General features: G+C 39.3%; 1 protein-coding gene across 3 annotated transcripts in view; it reads left to right on the top strand.

The window, feature by feature from the left end:
* The first annotated feature begins 3837 nt into the window (after nucleotides 1–3837).
* ARMC3 (armadillo repeat containing 3) overlaps nucleotides 3838–16531 on the top strand; it is an 89262-nt gene continuing 76568 nt past the window's right edge. Inside the window, exons 1-3 of one of the 3 annotated variants that reach the window (XM_013980262.3) lie at nucleotides 3838–4530; nucleotides 6874–6922; nucleotides 15031–15148. In XM_013980262.3, coding sequence (XP_013835716.2) covers nucleotides 6875–6922; nucleotides 15031–15148 — 166 coding nt within the window. In that variant the 5' untranslated portion in view covers nucleotides 3838–4530; nucleotide 6874. The remainder of the gene's footprint in view (nucleotides 4531–6873; nucleotides 6923–15030; nucleotides 15149–16531) is intronic. The other 2 variants (XM_005668154.3, XM_013980261.3) reach the window with 2 other exon arrangements.

The following is a 16531-nucleotide window of genomic DNA, read 5'->3' as shown; positions in this document are numbered from 1 at the left end:
AACCAGAGGGTACCTATCACTGCTACTCAATGATATCTTATCTCTTATGAGCATAGTTTGGACCTGAAGATTTCTTTTTTTCTTTTCTTTTCTTTTTTTTTTTTTTTAAGGGCCGTACCCATGGCACATGGAAGTTTCCAGGCTAATTGGAACTGTAGCTGCACCACATACACCACAGCCACAGCAATGCCAGATCTGAGCTGCATCTGCAACCTACACCACTGCTCACAGCAATGCCCAATCCCCAACCCTCTGAGTGAGGCCAGGGATTGAACCCAAGTGCTCATGGATATTAGTCATATTTGTTACTGCTGAGCCATGCCAGAAACTCCTTGGATCTGTAGATTTCTAATATGTGCTGAATTCAGAGCTTCTCTAGGCTTTTGAGAAGGCCTAGTAGGAATGAAAAATCCAGTAGCAATGAGCGCCCCTGGTGTTTAGATTATGGTCTCTAAATTTCATTTTCCACTGTAATGAACCAGGGCAGAAAATATTTCCAAATGATGTATATGATAAATGAGCTGTATCCAAAATATATAGCAAATGCATACAACTCAATAATAAGACAAACAGCCCAGTTAAAAGTAGGAAAAATTTCTGAACAGATACTTCACAAAAGAAGATATAGAAGTGGTTAACAAATACCGAGAATCAGTTCATCATCATTAGTCATTAACGAAACGCAGATTCAAACCAGAAGAAGATACCACTACACACTCAGGGAAACGACTAAAATTAAAAGGCCTGACAATACCAAGTGTTGTAGGGCATATAAAGCAAGTGGATCTCTGGCTCATTGCTGTTGGGAATGCAAATATAGTATAGTTCCTTTGGAAAACCATTTGGCAAGTTCTTATAATATCAAATGTACACATGGCATAAGACCCAGAAATTACACTCTTGGGTATTTTCCCAAGGAAGGAGAAACATATGTTCACACAAAAACCCATGTATAACTGTTTAAAACAGATTTATTTATAACAGTCCAAAACTGGAAAGAATCCAAATGTCCTTCAACCAGCAAACGGATGCTGCACATCTACACAGTGCCACACGACTCAGCGACAGAGAGAAACAAGCAATTGATACATGTAACATCACGGACAAATCTCAAAAGCAGTATGACAAGCAAAAGAAACCCGTCAGAAAAGGCAGCATATTGCACGATTCCATGTATAAGATATTCATAAAAATGCAAAATTTAAGAGAGAGAAAACATACCAGTTGTTCCCAGGGAAGGAGGATGAAGGGAGAGGTTTGACTTGAAAGGGGCATGAAGGAAATCTGGGATGATGGAAAAGTCCAATATCCTAATTGCAGCAGTGGTCACACAACTGCAAACATTTGTCGAAACTCATCCAACTGTACAAACAAGACCTCAAAAAATAGACATGTGCAGTAAAGACTGTGTGGGGGGGAAAGACTTCATAATTCATAATTGCATGGTTCATAATAAGCTTTGAACAAATGTTAGCTATTTGAAGACTATTTAGAAACAGCTGAGATGGGGAGACACACACATAAGCAAATAAATCACAATCATCATATGAAAATAGCAGAAATAGTGCAGGTATAAGATTCAACGATGGAACAAAATGAGAAATGTTCAATTCATTTGGAGTAGCCAATTAAGGCTTTCTGGAGGAAATCACACCAAAAATTTTTTGAAAGACAGATAGTTTTCAGGCTGATTAGGAGAGTGAAGGGCATAAAATGCCTTGGTGTCTTTGAAGAACTAAGGGCAGTTTGCTAACTTTTTTTTTTTTTTTTTTTTGAGTGATTGGAGAAGGTATTGCAATAGGGAGGAGTCAGCTGGAACAAGGTCTTGAATGCCAATTTAAGAATCTTGTTGCATCTCATTGTGTATATGGTGGACTGATTGACAAACTGCAAGGTGAGAGACTAAGGGCAAAGATTACCTGGATTACCTGGGAGAAGATGAACTGAAGCCAGGAGAAAGCTAGAGGATGAGAAACCTGTCAGAAGGCTTGTTCAGTGAAATCAAGCAAAGTCTGGTGACACTCTGCACCAGGCCATGGGAATGGAAAAGTGAGAATAAATTAAAGAGACTTTTAAGGGAATCCAAATAACTTCATACAAAGGCACCTAAGTCTAGGATGACTGTCAGACTTAATGCTTGAATAACTCGGTGGGAGTTAAAAACAGAAAAACACGTTTATGTTGGATAATTGATGAATTTAAGTGGGTGGACACCTGTGGACAACCAGGGAGCTTTCTATAAAAAGGAGGCTATATGAGCCTACAACTAAGTATTGGAATCTGGTGGGGTGCGACATATATGGCATTTGAAGTCACGAAAATAAGCAAGATCACTCTGGAAAAACATAATATAAAAAGGGAGCCAGGGACAGATCCCTAGGAAATATCAACATTTAAAGCTGTACAGAAAAGACCTTAAGGGGAGTTCCTGCTGTGGTGCAGTGGGTTAAGAATCCAACTGCAGTGGCTCAGGTTGCTGTGGAGGTGCAGGTTGGATCCTGGGCCCGGTGCAGTGGGTTAAAGGTACAGCATTGCTGCAGCTGCACCATAAGTCTCATATGCGGCTTGGATTCAGTCCCTGGCCTGGGAACTTCCATATGTTACAGGTGCAGTGAATGAAAAGAAATAAAGGAAAGGAAGGGAGAGAGGAAGGAAGGAAGGAAAGGAGGAAGGGAGGGAGGGAGGAAGGGAGGGAGGCAGGAAGGCAGGCAATCAAGCTAAATAATGGCCATGAAAGCAGGAGGAAGATCAAAGGTAAGTGGTATCAAGAAGACCACAGAAGATGTTTCCAGAATGAGATGTCATCAGGAGTATTATTTGCAGCAGTGATGTCAAAAAAGATGAAGACTAAGAAACAGACAACAAGTTTGGGTACTTTTAGTGGCAGGACCAAACCGAATCACTGTGGTTTGAAAAGTGAAGGTATGTTAAAAATGCGAAAGTATCAAATGCAGGCTGCTTTTGCAGAAACTCATGGTCCAGAAGAGAAAGAGAAAAATAGAATGATACTAGAAGGAGATACAGGTTCAAAGAGATTTTGTTTTTGCTTTTTGTATGAGGCAAATGATAGAGTTCACAGTATTCATAAACTGACAGGAAGAGAGAGGCTGAAGATACAGGCATGTATTATTCAAGTTCCAATAGGAAGACAGAAATCATCTGTTATTTGACTATACAAAATCTAATACAAAGAACGTTACATTTGTATAAAGCTGTTTATCAGGTCATTCAAAAGGTATGAAGAGGACATAAAAGGATAGGAAAGAAGAAATGGTAAGAAACATCTAACACTCTTAGGACTGGGTGGGGAAGAGGGACAGGTAGGTAGGGAGTTCAAAAACCGTTAGGGGAATTCAGGAGAGGGAGAGATTTTTTTTTTTTTAGCAAAAAATCGAAGAGTATTTTTTGAAGATGGCATTTGAGCTGGACTTCATTAAGCAGAAATAATAGAATATTCCAGGAGCTGTACAAGCCACACATGACTTGGCAAATGATAGATTCTTAATATTTGAATAGCTGAAATGACAAGGAAAAGAGTGAGCAAAAATTTAGAAGAGAAAAGCATGGACAATTTGGGGAAAACAGTAAGTTTGGGGCTTGTGCTGTGGGAAAGCAGTGAGCTGCACAGGTAGAAAAGCAGTGGGGCAGATGGCTTTGAAAACCAGGCTAATGAGTTTAGACCTTATTTTAGGAAGCCACTGAAGTGGAGTAAGGGCGTGGCATGAGGAGGGCAGTAATCTCTGGAAGGTTTACCTGTGGTACCAAGACAGAACGGGAAAGAGAGAAACCGACGTCATCACTTAGAAGATCAAAAATGATGACCTGCACTGGGGTGACAGTAAAGATTTAAGAGCGGGAATAGAGAGGGGACAAAAAGTGGCTGGCCAATTAACTTCAATGCTGATTGGCGTTGGGGGTGGAGGAGGCAGCAGGAAACCTGAGGTTCTGGGCTACTGGGAGGGATGGCAGAAAGAGGAAGCAAAGATGTAAGCGGAAGGTTTTGAAGGGACATGGTACGTTCTGCGGTGACAGCAAAGTCGGCAATGCAGCTCGGCGCAAACCAGGCATAAAGTGGCGACGTGGAAGTCAACCGCACAGACTCTCGCTGAGACATGTGGCTGGGAAGACGCAGGGGCAGCGGAGAATACGTGAATCCAGAGCCAGCTCCCTGGCCAGAGCTGAGACGGTGCTGCCTCCTTCCTGATTTACCGTTGTCACTAGGGCTGGCCCTCAACAACTAGGAAGGGTAGGATTCTCACTGTCTATCCTGCCCCAAAGCCCAGGCCTCAAGAACCGAGGATGCACACGGCTCTTCAGCTACCAGCCTCTACCGGCAGCAGGACAATAGGCACCGCGGAAAGCTGGGCGCCAGCTAGGAGGAAGGAGGCGCAAGCAGGCGCGGATTGCGCAGGCGCGGCCCCCTGTTGCCTAGCAACGAGGCACAACGGTGAACTAGGACTGGGACACTGGCGGCGACAGGTGCAGTTGGCCAGGTCTCAGGAGCCAGGGCTCGGCGGGATCTCCCTGCAGGTAAAGGCAGATGGACGGCTGCACAGCTACCCCCGCGTTTTGGAGAGGCCCAGGGCAGAGGTCTCAGCAAATACTTGGGGAACAAGAAGGTGCCCCGCGGGTGGGGGCGTCTGGGGCAACTGAAGGAAAAGGGTGTGAAGACCTGCGGGTTCCTGTCTTACACCTGCAGTTTTAGGCTGGGGTCCCGATGGATTTCATAAGAGTGCCCGCTGCCTCCTACTTAACAAGTGATAAAAAAGCCCAGGAATAGGATTTGAGGGTCTAAGATTCCGTCATTTGACTGATCAACTCAAAAAGTGGGTCACCAGTTGTTCTAGCCCTTCTCCTCCAAATAAATCTCTCATTAGAAAACATTTAAGATCAAATAAGCTGACAGGTCACAAAGTAGATCAATGAATTCACGAAAAAATGTGACTCCTCTCCAATAATCAAGAAGATACACAAAGCAGATTGTTTTCATGTCCAATGCCATGACTTTCATACCTTTTCACCCAGTTACTTTACTGCTAGGGATTTATCTTAAACAGCTGCAGATGTGGATGAAGATTTTATGTCTAAGGATGTTCATTTGCAGCCTTGTCCTTAATTCCAGAAAGTTGGAGACAAATGCTCAACATAGGGGACTGGCTAGATGGTAGATTTTCAAATATTATCACCAATGACATGCTAATTCGTTGCTGATGGTTGAAGCAAAAAATAGAGTCAAATTTCATGAATTTGTCCATTAGTTTAAGAATTTAGTAAGAAAGTGGTCCCAGGAAGGAAAGTCAAGAATAGGTGATAGAAATACAAGTAGGATGGTAAAATCACTACAGAAAATACACACAAAAAAAGGAACTATATCAAAATAGTGCTGATCTCCCTGAGCTTATTTCTGAGTGATTTTTTAAAAATTCCACATGCCCTTCCTTGTTTTCCAAATTCTTTGTAATGAAATGTAACACCTTTATAAGTGAATAGTAGACACAGAACTGTACATATAAAAGTGGTTAAAATGGTAAATTTTATGTGCCGTGTATTTTAACACAATAAAAAAAAAATCAGTGGAAAACAGGTTTAATTTGCTTCGAAAAGTCAGAGAGGAGTTCTCCTGTGGCTCAGTGAGTTACAGATCTGGCATTTGTCACTACTGTGGCTATTCTTACAGCTGTGGCTTGATCCCTAGCCCAGGAAGTTCTGCATATCTTAGGTGTGGCCAAAAAAAAAAGTCAAAGGGATTTATTTTCTTAATTTGACGTCTCTGTAGTTTGAAAGGAAAAGAAATCTTTAAAGAATAAAGTAAGGTAATTTAACTCTATCATGTTGATTTTAAATGAAATGTTTAATTTATAAAACTAAAAAAAAAACACTTAGGGTCATATCTGGGGGTCCTTGCCGTTGGCCTATGTCAGCTTTGTATTTTCTCCCTCATTAATGGTTATGCCCATGGTAATAAAGATGGAGATGTAATACTTCCCACCTCATAGTATTGCCAAGGACCACTTGCATCTCTATAATCCTGTATGTGTAGGTTATCCCAGCCTCTCTATTTTTCAATATGCAATTACTCAAAACCACTATCCTGAAATGGGAAAAGTAAGTTCCTGAGAGAAAATCAGTTGACTCAAGATAACTTTTCACAAGTGTAATTTAATTGCTCTTGAATGTTATTCACAAAAGGATTCTTTTGTAAATCAAAGGCTGCTATACCTTGGAGTTGGTTATAAAGAGCTATGAAATCTTTTTCCTAGAGAAATCATAGGTCAGATTTTTATCTGTCCAGAATAGTCTGTGTCTGCCCGAAACATTACAGACATGAAGTCTGACTTGTTAGATAATGGATACTTGAATCCAAGAAAATAATTACTCCCAGGGTAAACAGAGTTCATGGTTTTTATAAATGTCAAATGCCCACTATGTTCCCAACACTGTTGTAGGTGCTTGGGACAGATTAGTGCAAGAAAGGAGACCAAAAAACTCCTCCCTTTGGAGCAGAATATTCCTGCAGATCTCAAAAGTAATTTGGATTTAGCCTCCCAAGCCTTACATAAGTGAGCTCTAAGCAAGGTAAATCATTATCTGTTATGTAAGCGAAACTTACGTCATTAATGTATTCTTACCAAACTGGAAGCCAGGACTAATGCCCAACAATCTTATCAATTAATTCCTTTAAAATTGTGAATTTTGGGATGAAGGTAACATTTTTGTATATGTGCAATAATTTCTACGTATATTGCCTAGTCTCTTTTTAGATAAAAGTTAGAGAAGGAAATACATCTCATCCTAGGGACAGGGGTAACTGGGAGATTTATGCATATACAATATACAGATGATATTTTAACCATTTGTGGCATCTTTTTCCAGAATGGGTAAAAAAATAAAGAAGGAAGCAGAGCCCCCTCCCAAGGATGTGGTAAGTTTCTGATTTGAATCCTAGCAGCACGTTAATAACCAGTTTTAAAAATAAATTGTTCAAACAGTTTGGCATGCCCCAGTATATACATGAGTGCACGGTGGCAGAAGTCCAAAGTCTGACTAATGATAAGATTAGTCAGAGGAATCTAACATTATATAAACAAACATTTACAACATTGTCATTACATAATTAGCGTAATTAGAGAGTAATTATTAGCTTTTCCAGTATGTGGATGGCATGTCTATAAGCCGAGTTAATGAACAAATAGTTTTGGTTTGTTCTTTCAAATACTTTAAGTTTACATTTGCCAGCTCTCATTATTGGTCATTATCTAAGTGAATTTTTTAAAATGATGAAGTTATGCTGTAGCTATTAGATATGCATGTAAGGTTGTCTGAAGATGACCATTTGGTATTTTCCAGTTCTCTGGAGAGAAAAGTCTGTGTTCATCTTTCAAATGCTTAAATAATGCATTCCCCCCAACACAAAACCTCATCTCTCCCTTTTAAAAACAAGATTCAAAAAACTTAATGTTCAATAGGTTGACTATTTGGGACAAAGTGATTTTCGAAGATGTAAGATAATTTAAACTGATGATAGTAAATAAGCATGGGACACACAAAAAATTACTTCCATAGCAGTAGTGATTATAGGAGTAAACAATTAGAAATAACAAAAATGTTTTATAATACAAATTTAAATAAATTATTTCATTTTAATAAAATACAATGATGTCACTGAATGTTTGATAGCATGGGTACATAATACTGAATTAAAGATTACTAGAATTAAGAATTAATAGTGGGGGGAGGGATAAATTGTGAGGATGGATTAACACAGACACATGACTGTATATAAAATACATAACTCACAAGGACCTATGGTATAGCACAGGAAGGCACACTCAACGTTCCGTAATAATTTATATGGGGAAAAGGAATGGATATAGGTATATGTATTACTGATTCACTTTGCTGGAAACCTGAAGCTAATACAACATTGTAAATCAACTATACCCCCCAAATTTTTAAAGAGCTATAATAAAAATAAATAAAAGCAGGATTTAATCTTCTTTCTTTAAAGTTCATGAACTACTGAAAGTTTGTGTTAAAAACAGAAAATACCCTTGGACGATTTTCAATTTAGAAACGTATTTTGAAACAGACATTTGGTGTGGTTTTCTTCAAATAAAATGTGAGTGGGGAAAAAAATGTGTATAGTCAACAAATTCACAAGATCTTACAGTTTCAAGGAACCTGAGCTTCGTGCAGGAATCTTCCTGACAGCACTGGAACATTGCGGTTACAAATGCGAGGTCTGTCCCAGCTCTGCCTCTCATAAACTCTGTTATTTTGGTGAAGTTGCCAAATTTGGCCAAGTTATTTCAGCTCTTTTTTTTTTTTTTTTTAAATCTCTTAAGTGAGAATTGTAATGTCCAACTTATTTTGGTTGTTCTATTAATTAGAAGCACATGAAGTTCACAGAGCCTGGTACATAGTAAACACTCAGTAAATAAGATCTGTTCTCTTGGGAATTCTTCAGATTCAGCTACACACACACACACACCACTATGCAACCTCTTATGCATGATCCCTCAGTACAGCTGGAAGCAAAGGTTGCAGAAGACCTGTCTGCCCAGGTCGAGGGAGGCTTTGTAGAGATGGTCACTGTGGTTTCCTGATATATTTCATCAGTCTGGCTGCTCTCCTTTGGACATACTTCTAAACTCTCTTTATTTTTTCATTGCATCTGGTTTGCATTACCCCTCTTTTTGCTGCAAAATAGCATTACTGATGCCCAATTACCAGAAACTAGAATCATGAACACTGTACTTGACAATAAACACTTTCTGATTAAAATTAGAATTAAGGGACTATTAAACAATAGCTCTATTTGTCTGATACATTTTCCATAATATTATGATGTCTTCCTGGCATGGTCCTCTCTACTCCAGTCCTTGAGGGGCACAATCAAGGACTGGGAAACAATTCCAATCCTTGAGGTAACAAAAATTTAGCTCTTGCTTCTTTGGGTCACAGGAGCCCTGGGGGCAGCCAAAGGCATGTATAAGTTACCAATGGTCCCTGACTGTCACCATTCCCGAGGGTCTTTCCATCCTTACCCTACTCTGACTTTATGTTAATAAAGCTAAGAGACTAGTATTAAAATACCTAACCACTTTTCAGTCTTACAAATTCCAACACTTCAAAACAGAATAGCAGTTGAAAGTATCAGAACTTGGAATTTGTTCCAAGGCATACGTCTTCAAAGTCTGTGAAAGGTTTGTTGTACAAATTATAAATGGAAACCAGATTTAAAAGAGGGATATATAACTGCTTGAGAAAATAAACATTTCTGTGTCAACTCCTGGCAATTTGCTTCTTATGTATTTCCTAAAACATTGTTTTTGAAGATTTTTATTTTTATTAGTCTTTCATCTACTGGTTAAAATGGGTAATGGGGATGGGAAAAAAGGTGTTTGGCAATAAGCTTAAAACAAAAACTCCCTTTGCTTTTCTTAGTATTCTCATTGTCAAAACATGCATTAATATGTGTATTTAGGGTTTATTGTTCTCCATTCCTTCTCATAAAAGAACACTAGCTAAGAAGATGCCTCAATGTGGGAAAGATATGGCTTGAACAACCCATACAACTGTATTCTGCTTTCCCAAATCATTTCCAAGTCTGGCTGATGCTTTAATAAAAGGCAGACTTACTATGGACTGATTGCACAAAAGAATTATTAACAGAAACTACCTTAGTAGGCAACATTTGATTAAAGGCATGAAATTCAGTGACTAAGAGTGTGGGCTCCAGAGTTACATTGTCAGAGTCTGAATCCTCAGATAGTCACCAGCCATCAGTGAGCTGGGGCAAATCTAACCTCTGTGTTCCCCAGGGAAGATGTAATATTGTCCGTTTCATAGGATATCCACTTCACATCCTCCCAGCCCTGGGACAATAAAAGATGCTTAGAACAGTGCCTGGCATTACATAAGAACTTGGTAAATGTTATCATTAATGATGTCTCGAGGGCACTGTCCATCATTCTACAAAACCGTTGACACCTGCTAGAACCTCAAAGGAGGCAGGTGTATCAGTTGTGAAAGACCATCTATCCACCAAAATTCCTGGAAGCCTAGAGCATGGCCATCGTGATTCATGGTCATGTCTTCAAGCGTAAAAGCATGAACACTTTATTCTTTTTAATATTTCAGAGACAATTGAACTTTAATGGATAAACCCACAGTATCTAAACTCACAAGAGACTATGATTTGGCTCAGAATCTTAGTGATTAAGTATTAAGTTAACAGAACATTTAGGTTAGTGGGTCAATGCCTTCTCTTCTAGTTAAGTGCATATGAGGAACCAAGCATGGTGAGTGTTGAATCAGAGAAACTGGCAATAGTAGAACCTCACCCAGGAACTTAACCCAGTTCCTTGGAAGAGTGGGATGTCTCTGGGGGCTTATTTTTCCTGGACCCTCTTCCTCAGCCTCACAGCTCAACCTGTTACTCTGTCATACACTGCCAAAACTGCCATAGATTTTTTTTCTAGAAATGAAGCATCCTAGTGACTTATTTTCCCATCTTACTCCCTTATCACAAGTAAATGAAACATCATAAATTAATAAAATATCTTATAAATTCATAAATAACATGCCTATACAAAATTGGTATAAATATCAGCTTGCTCATCTTGCTCTAAAAATTTGCTCTTTTGATTCAGGTTGTCAAGCAAACTAAAAGGCCATTTTAGCTATTTTCATTTTAACCTTTACCCTTTTGTAGATTTTTAACTGCTGTCTAGAGAGCCTGTACTAAAGAGTCATGCTACAGTGGTGCAGTCTGCTTCCTTCCGTTTATCTGTCTCCCTTTTCCTGTCTCTTGGCTCCCCAGGATCCGAGACCACTGACTTGATAAATGCATTCCAATAGAAATTTAAAAAGCTTTTGGACTTCCCACATGGCATTGTCACTGCTGTGACTTGGCTGGATCTCTGGCCCAGGAACTTCTGAATTCTGTGGACATGGAAAAAAAAAAAAAGCCTTTGACTTGCATTTACCATCACCATAAAAATCGCTCATCTATCATGATTTCTCGATTTTCACTGAGTTCTGCTAGATAATTTTTATGTTCTTTTACACCTGTGCTATCTAATAGAGTAGCCACTAGCCACATGTGGTTATTTAACATAATAAAAATTAGGAGTTCACTTGTGGCATAGCGGGTTAAGAATCCACCATTGTCACTGCTGTGGCCGGGCACGTCCTCGGGCCTTGAGGATGCCCCAAAATAATAATAATTAAAATTATATTAATTAAAATCAACAATAAAAAAAACCCCTCAGTTCCTTCAGTTATACTTCAAGAACCCAAGAGCCACAGAGAGCTCATGCCCACTGTACTAGACAACAGAGACTCGGAACGCTTGCACCGCTGCGGTTCTGTTGAGCATCCTTATTCTAAACAGTCTTATTTCCTTAACAGAGGTAGGAAAGTATCTCAGCAAGACCATGGCTACTCTAATTGACTGAGCTTAAAATTCAGAGCTCAGCCAGAATGCTTCCCCTTTCTTTCATTCTGTTTCTAAATAATTTTGATTCATTTATTCTGCACAGAGCGCGAAATTATGATTTCACAACCAGCTTGTTGGTGACTGTGAGTTCCTCACGGGAAAGCAGATGGGATCTGTAATTACAGCACAGTATTATTTATTTAGTCATGTGGCATTCTGTTACAGCTCTCGTTTTATTCTCAGTGCCTTCATCTTAAAGTAAAAAATTACTATAATGCTGCAGGCTCTGTAGAAAAAACTAATGTCACGTCAAGTTCCTCCACTTGAGCCAAACATTGGGATTTCTGCACCTCTGACAGTTCTTGTGATGGAAACTCTCACCGTCTTAAACCACCCCTTAGGCTTCCCCCATCAACCTCTTCTTAAGGGTGACCAGAAGATAATGCAAAATAGTGAAGTGTGTTCTAAGCCAGTGAAGGAGGTTTAAAAGACATTTACCAGACTTTCTGTTTAAATGTATTTTCAGGTACCCTGCCCCTTGGGGAAGTGTAGCCATTCTGTGGAGATCATGACACATCTATGCTTCAACACAGTATATTCATTCACATGCTCGTAGAAACAGCTTTAAAAATATTGAAATATCAGAAGTCTCTAAAGGGGAAGTTCTAAAATGGAAGGGAAGGGAACCAGCCAGAATGCCAGGGGGCCTGTCCTAAGTGGCAGAGGTGATCTAAGGCTCCAGTTCTCAAGGGCTGGGCAGGGGGTTGGGGGTCAGGGGGCCTCATGGGGGTCGGATGGGGACTGTGGACTCGCTCCACACAGAATGCACACCCAAGGTTCTGCATACAATTTCAGGGAGACAGGCTATCCCTGGAGCCCACTGATGGCTCCGTGAGCCTCAGATTTAGAATCCTCTTTTCTGGCATTAACAGACAGTACAACGGTAAAGGCACTTCAGGACCACAAGCGTGAAAAGGAATTTTCAGAGGCACTTTTAATGCATTCCTTTATAGACATTTATTCAGTGTTTGCATATCCCAGGTGTTGTTCTAGGTCATGGAGATAGAGAAATAACGTAACCTTTGCTCAGTGGAAGTTATTCATTTATTGGACAGACACTGAGTGCACCCTATGCGATTTTTCCTCTTCCTCTTGGGCATATAGATCAGGACGCCAGGCAAGTTACATAACAGTGGGGGAACAGTCGACGAACAAATAATGTAATTCAGGTAGTGATATTATCAGTGAAATTTGACCTGAGTTTTGTTGAAAAAAAATCTAGAATTTTAAAGCCAAGTCATCATTAACTTTTTTTCTTATCATGTGTCATCATTACTTCAGAAATCCTTTCTGAAGATTTACACTGTAATTCAGACCATCATTATCATTCAGTTTAACTATCAATTTTACCATATTTATTGATCCACCACTATTGTTTTTCTATCTTGTCCTCCCCAATCTTGGCTGGAGTATTTGCCCAGTAACTTGTTTGAATGTACAGTTGATACCCTGTTGAGTTTGTGAATGCCTGAACATGTCTTCTTCGCATATGACTGATAACTGGTTATCCTCAATAGAGGTCACTGGCTGAGACCTCATCTTTTCTTATTTTTCAATAGTATTTCTGCTTCCTATTATGTGTATTCTGTTTAGTCAAGCTCCTATCTTATGCACAATAAATGCAACATTCACCCCCATTTTAAATCTTCCTGGTGTTATTTTTCTCCATTTGAATATCTTTCCTCCCTATCTCAACCTACCAGCATTGTATCCATTCTTCAGATCACATCTAAAATTTGAACACCTCCACGGACCCATCTCTATTTACCCCAATTCAAATGAAGTACCCTTTTCCCATCACAACATTTATTGTTTCTGCCATGTTTTTGTACTTCATAGAGTCCTAGACTTTTATATCTGGAAGAGATCTAAGAGATAAACTCCAACTCCCTAATTTTTCAGATTTAGAAATGCGCTGACTCCAAGTCCTCTGGCATTCTGGGGATACCCTTTTTTTTTTTTAATCACATCCACATATGCACAAGTTCCCAGGGCAGGGATGGAACCCACACCACAGCAGCAACCAGAGCCGCTGCAGTGACAATGCCAGGTCCTTAACCCACTGTTCCACAAGGGAACTCCTGGGGCTACCTTTTAATACCTAACTTTAAGGTGATTCTCAAGCCTAAATCCACAAATACATTTAGAAGTTCTTCCTTAGAATGTCTGTGGATTTCCAGGTCCTTATGCTCTCCTGGTCAGTGCTGCAGCAGCCTTGCTCTGGACTCTGCTAGAGGCCATTTTCTCTCACTGGTTCACGTCACTGGAATTCCCTAAGTGCCGAAAGCCTGGTGCACATGGCAGCCTTTTACTGAAGGTTTGTCTCCCAAAAAGAGTCGAAGAGCCTAGAGACTTTTATAACTCTTTCAGCTTCCAGTTTAGAGTTACACGTGCACAAACAATAGCTCTAATTTGGATGTTAGATAATGGTATCCTAAAATCCAACAGCCATTTTCCCTCCCAAGAGTAATTTTACCCAGACACGTCCTTTCAGGTCATTGTTCACTGCCTCTCTGTCTTTCTCATTCTTCTAATTATGTCATCTTATTCAGAGTAATCTTTCTCTCCATCCTCTACCTAAAACTGAACATTAATTTTTGTAATATCCCCAAACACATTAAGACATCCATTTAGAAAGGGTCAACACAAAGAAACAGCTAAGCTCTGAAATTCGCTTTTTATTTTTTAACATAAGCAGAACTTCCTCCTCCATGGTCTCTAGAAATGGAAGAAAAATAATGTAATAATTTGTTTTCTCCTTGACCAAAGAAAACCCACAGGGCTCATGTTTGTTATTATTTATTTCAGCTACATGAATCCTCAAGATCTCACATCAGGATACAGGTCTTCTCAGAGTCCTGTACCTTTTCTTTATATTATATGACCTTTTCTCCATTCCAGATTTTTATCTAGGTTTACATTTTGTGATATGCTGATTTCTTTTGTTTTTCAGTTATTTCGCACATGTAATTCCTGCTTTCCCAGGAAGGTTATAGTGGTTAGAAAGCAGGTACTGACCACTGAGACCGTCAGGGCATCTACAATAAACAGGTTCTCAAGGTTTCTTGTGTATTGACTAAGAATTATACTGATATGTGTTATTTAATGAGCATCTATTATGTGCTAGACAATGTGCTAAATGCTTCACATATATGGCCTCTAATCCTCTCCTTAATCTTTTGCAATAGGTATTATTATACCCATTATTCAGAGAAGGAAGCTGAAATTCTAGCAGCTTAAGTAACTTGTTTGATTCTCCTGTGGCTAAAATGAGAGACTGCCATTTTAGTCTGCCAGATTCCAAAATACTTTGCTCTTCCCTCCATCTCCCAGGAATTCCAAAGCCGCCAATGTTGACAACTGTCTATCAGTGATTTTTTTTTTTAAATAAAAATTTTATAATGCACTTTGGGGGCAGTGACCTTTTTGTAAGCTTATATTCTTTTTAAGTTTCAAGATGCTGTTCATGTTTTATGTGCTTTTTAAAGCTCATATGTGACTCTGATATTTTTCCCTTCACATTTCAGTTTGATCCATTAACAATTGAAAGCAAAAAAGCAGCAACTGTGGTGTTAATGCTTAATTCTCCAGAAGAAGAAATTCTGGCTAAAGCATGTGAAGCCATTTATAGATTTGCTTTAAAAGGTTTGGATTTTTTCCATTTATCTTTCTATTTCATTGCTTAAAATCTTTACTACGTAATGGGCACTTTCTCCCTAGTCTTTAACTTACTTCCTGTCAGATGAATTCTTTCAGACAATCAGAATATCATTTAATGCATTACCTGAAAGTAATGTATCTCCCTGTGTGCCTAACTCAAGTCTTAAGGAGCAATTTAGTCACCAGTAGAATAGTCATTTTCAAGGTTTTATAGCAGGTTTAAAACTGTAAATGTCATAGGAGCTGAAAGAGCTCCCAAGGATCAAAGCTGGAACAATTTGAGCAACAAAATAAATAAAGCGGTATTAGATTATCACCCAAAGAAGAAAGTAAATATCCATGAGTCTATATGGACAAATAAATGATTGAATAAGTAAATAAATGTGAGAGAAAAGACATGCTTCCAAAGCAGAAGAATTCCAATTTATGTAGATACTCAGCTCTCGAGGAGGTGGGATGTAACTTTCCACTCTTTAGGGCCTGGGCACAGTGACATCTTCCTAAAGAGATGGTACAGTATGGACACAGGGAGAAAAAGTAAGAAGGCAGCAAGAGGTTTCTGGACAGAGTAACAGAGAGGAAAGAGTTGCACAGAGAGAGAACTCAGGAGATCTATAAAGGATTCCACTCAGGGGTTCAGCTTGATCTGCATATATCCGTATGGGGATTACCTGAAGTCAGACAAGGCACCCAACAGGATTAGAGGTAACAGTGCCTGGTGCTCACACGGGGTCAGAAGTAGTGCCAGCTCCCATCAGCCAGACTGCAAAACCTCAACACACATGGAGAACTGTCTAAGTACACAGAAAGCTCTTGCCTCAATAGTTAGAAATATTTAGGCTTCAACTGAGTCCTGTTCTAGTACTACCTAATAAATATTTAAAAAGTAAGACCTGAAAGGATCAAACTTTCCCCAGATAACGGTACCCCAAACAAATTTCAAGAATACAACAATATCCATTGCCCAACTAGGTAAAATTCATGATGTCTGGTACCCAGTAAAAAAATTACCAGGCATGACAAAAAGCAGGAAAATATAACCCATAATGAGGCTATAAATCAATTAGTAAATCAAAAGTGACCCAATGTATGTGTAATTGGACTCTCTGAATGAAGGAGGGAGAAACAAAATAAGCATTTGAAGAAATAATGGGTAAAAATTTGTCTGGTTTGCAAGTTCTCTTGTGGTGTAATGGGTTAAGGGTCCAGTGCTATCACTGCAGTGGCTTGGGTCACTGCTGTAGTACTGGTTCGATCCCCGGCCTGGGAACTTCCACATGGTCCCAGGCACAGCCAAAAAAAAAAAAAAAAATTTCCCCAGATTGATGAAAACTCAAAGCCTCCAGATTCAAGAAGCTCAATGAAACC

This window comes from Sus scrofa, chromosome 10 (genome assembly GCF_054392235.1).
Source record: "Sus scrofa isolate SSC_HxYL_T2T_F1_AM1 chromosome 10, Sscrofa_HxYL_maternal_Yorkshire_Landrace_v2.0, whole genome shotgun sequence".
NCBI classification, from domain to species: Eukaryota; Metazoa; Chordata; class Mammalia; order Artiodactyla; family Suidae; genus Sus; species Sus scrofa.
This window is presented reverse-complemented; position numbering and strand designations above follow the sequence as displayed.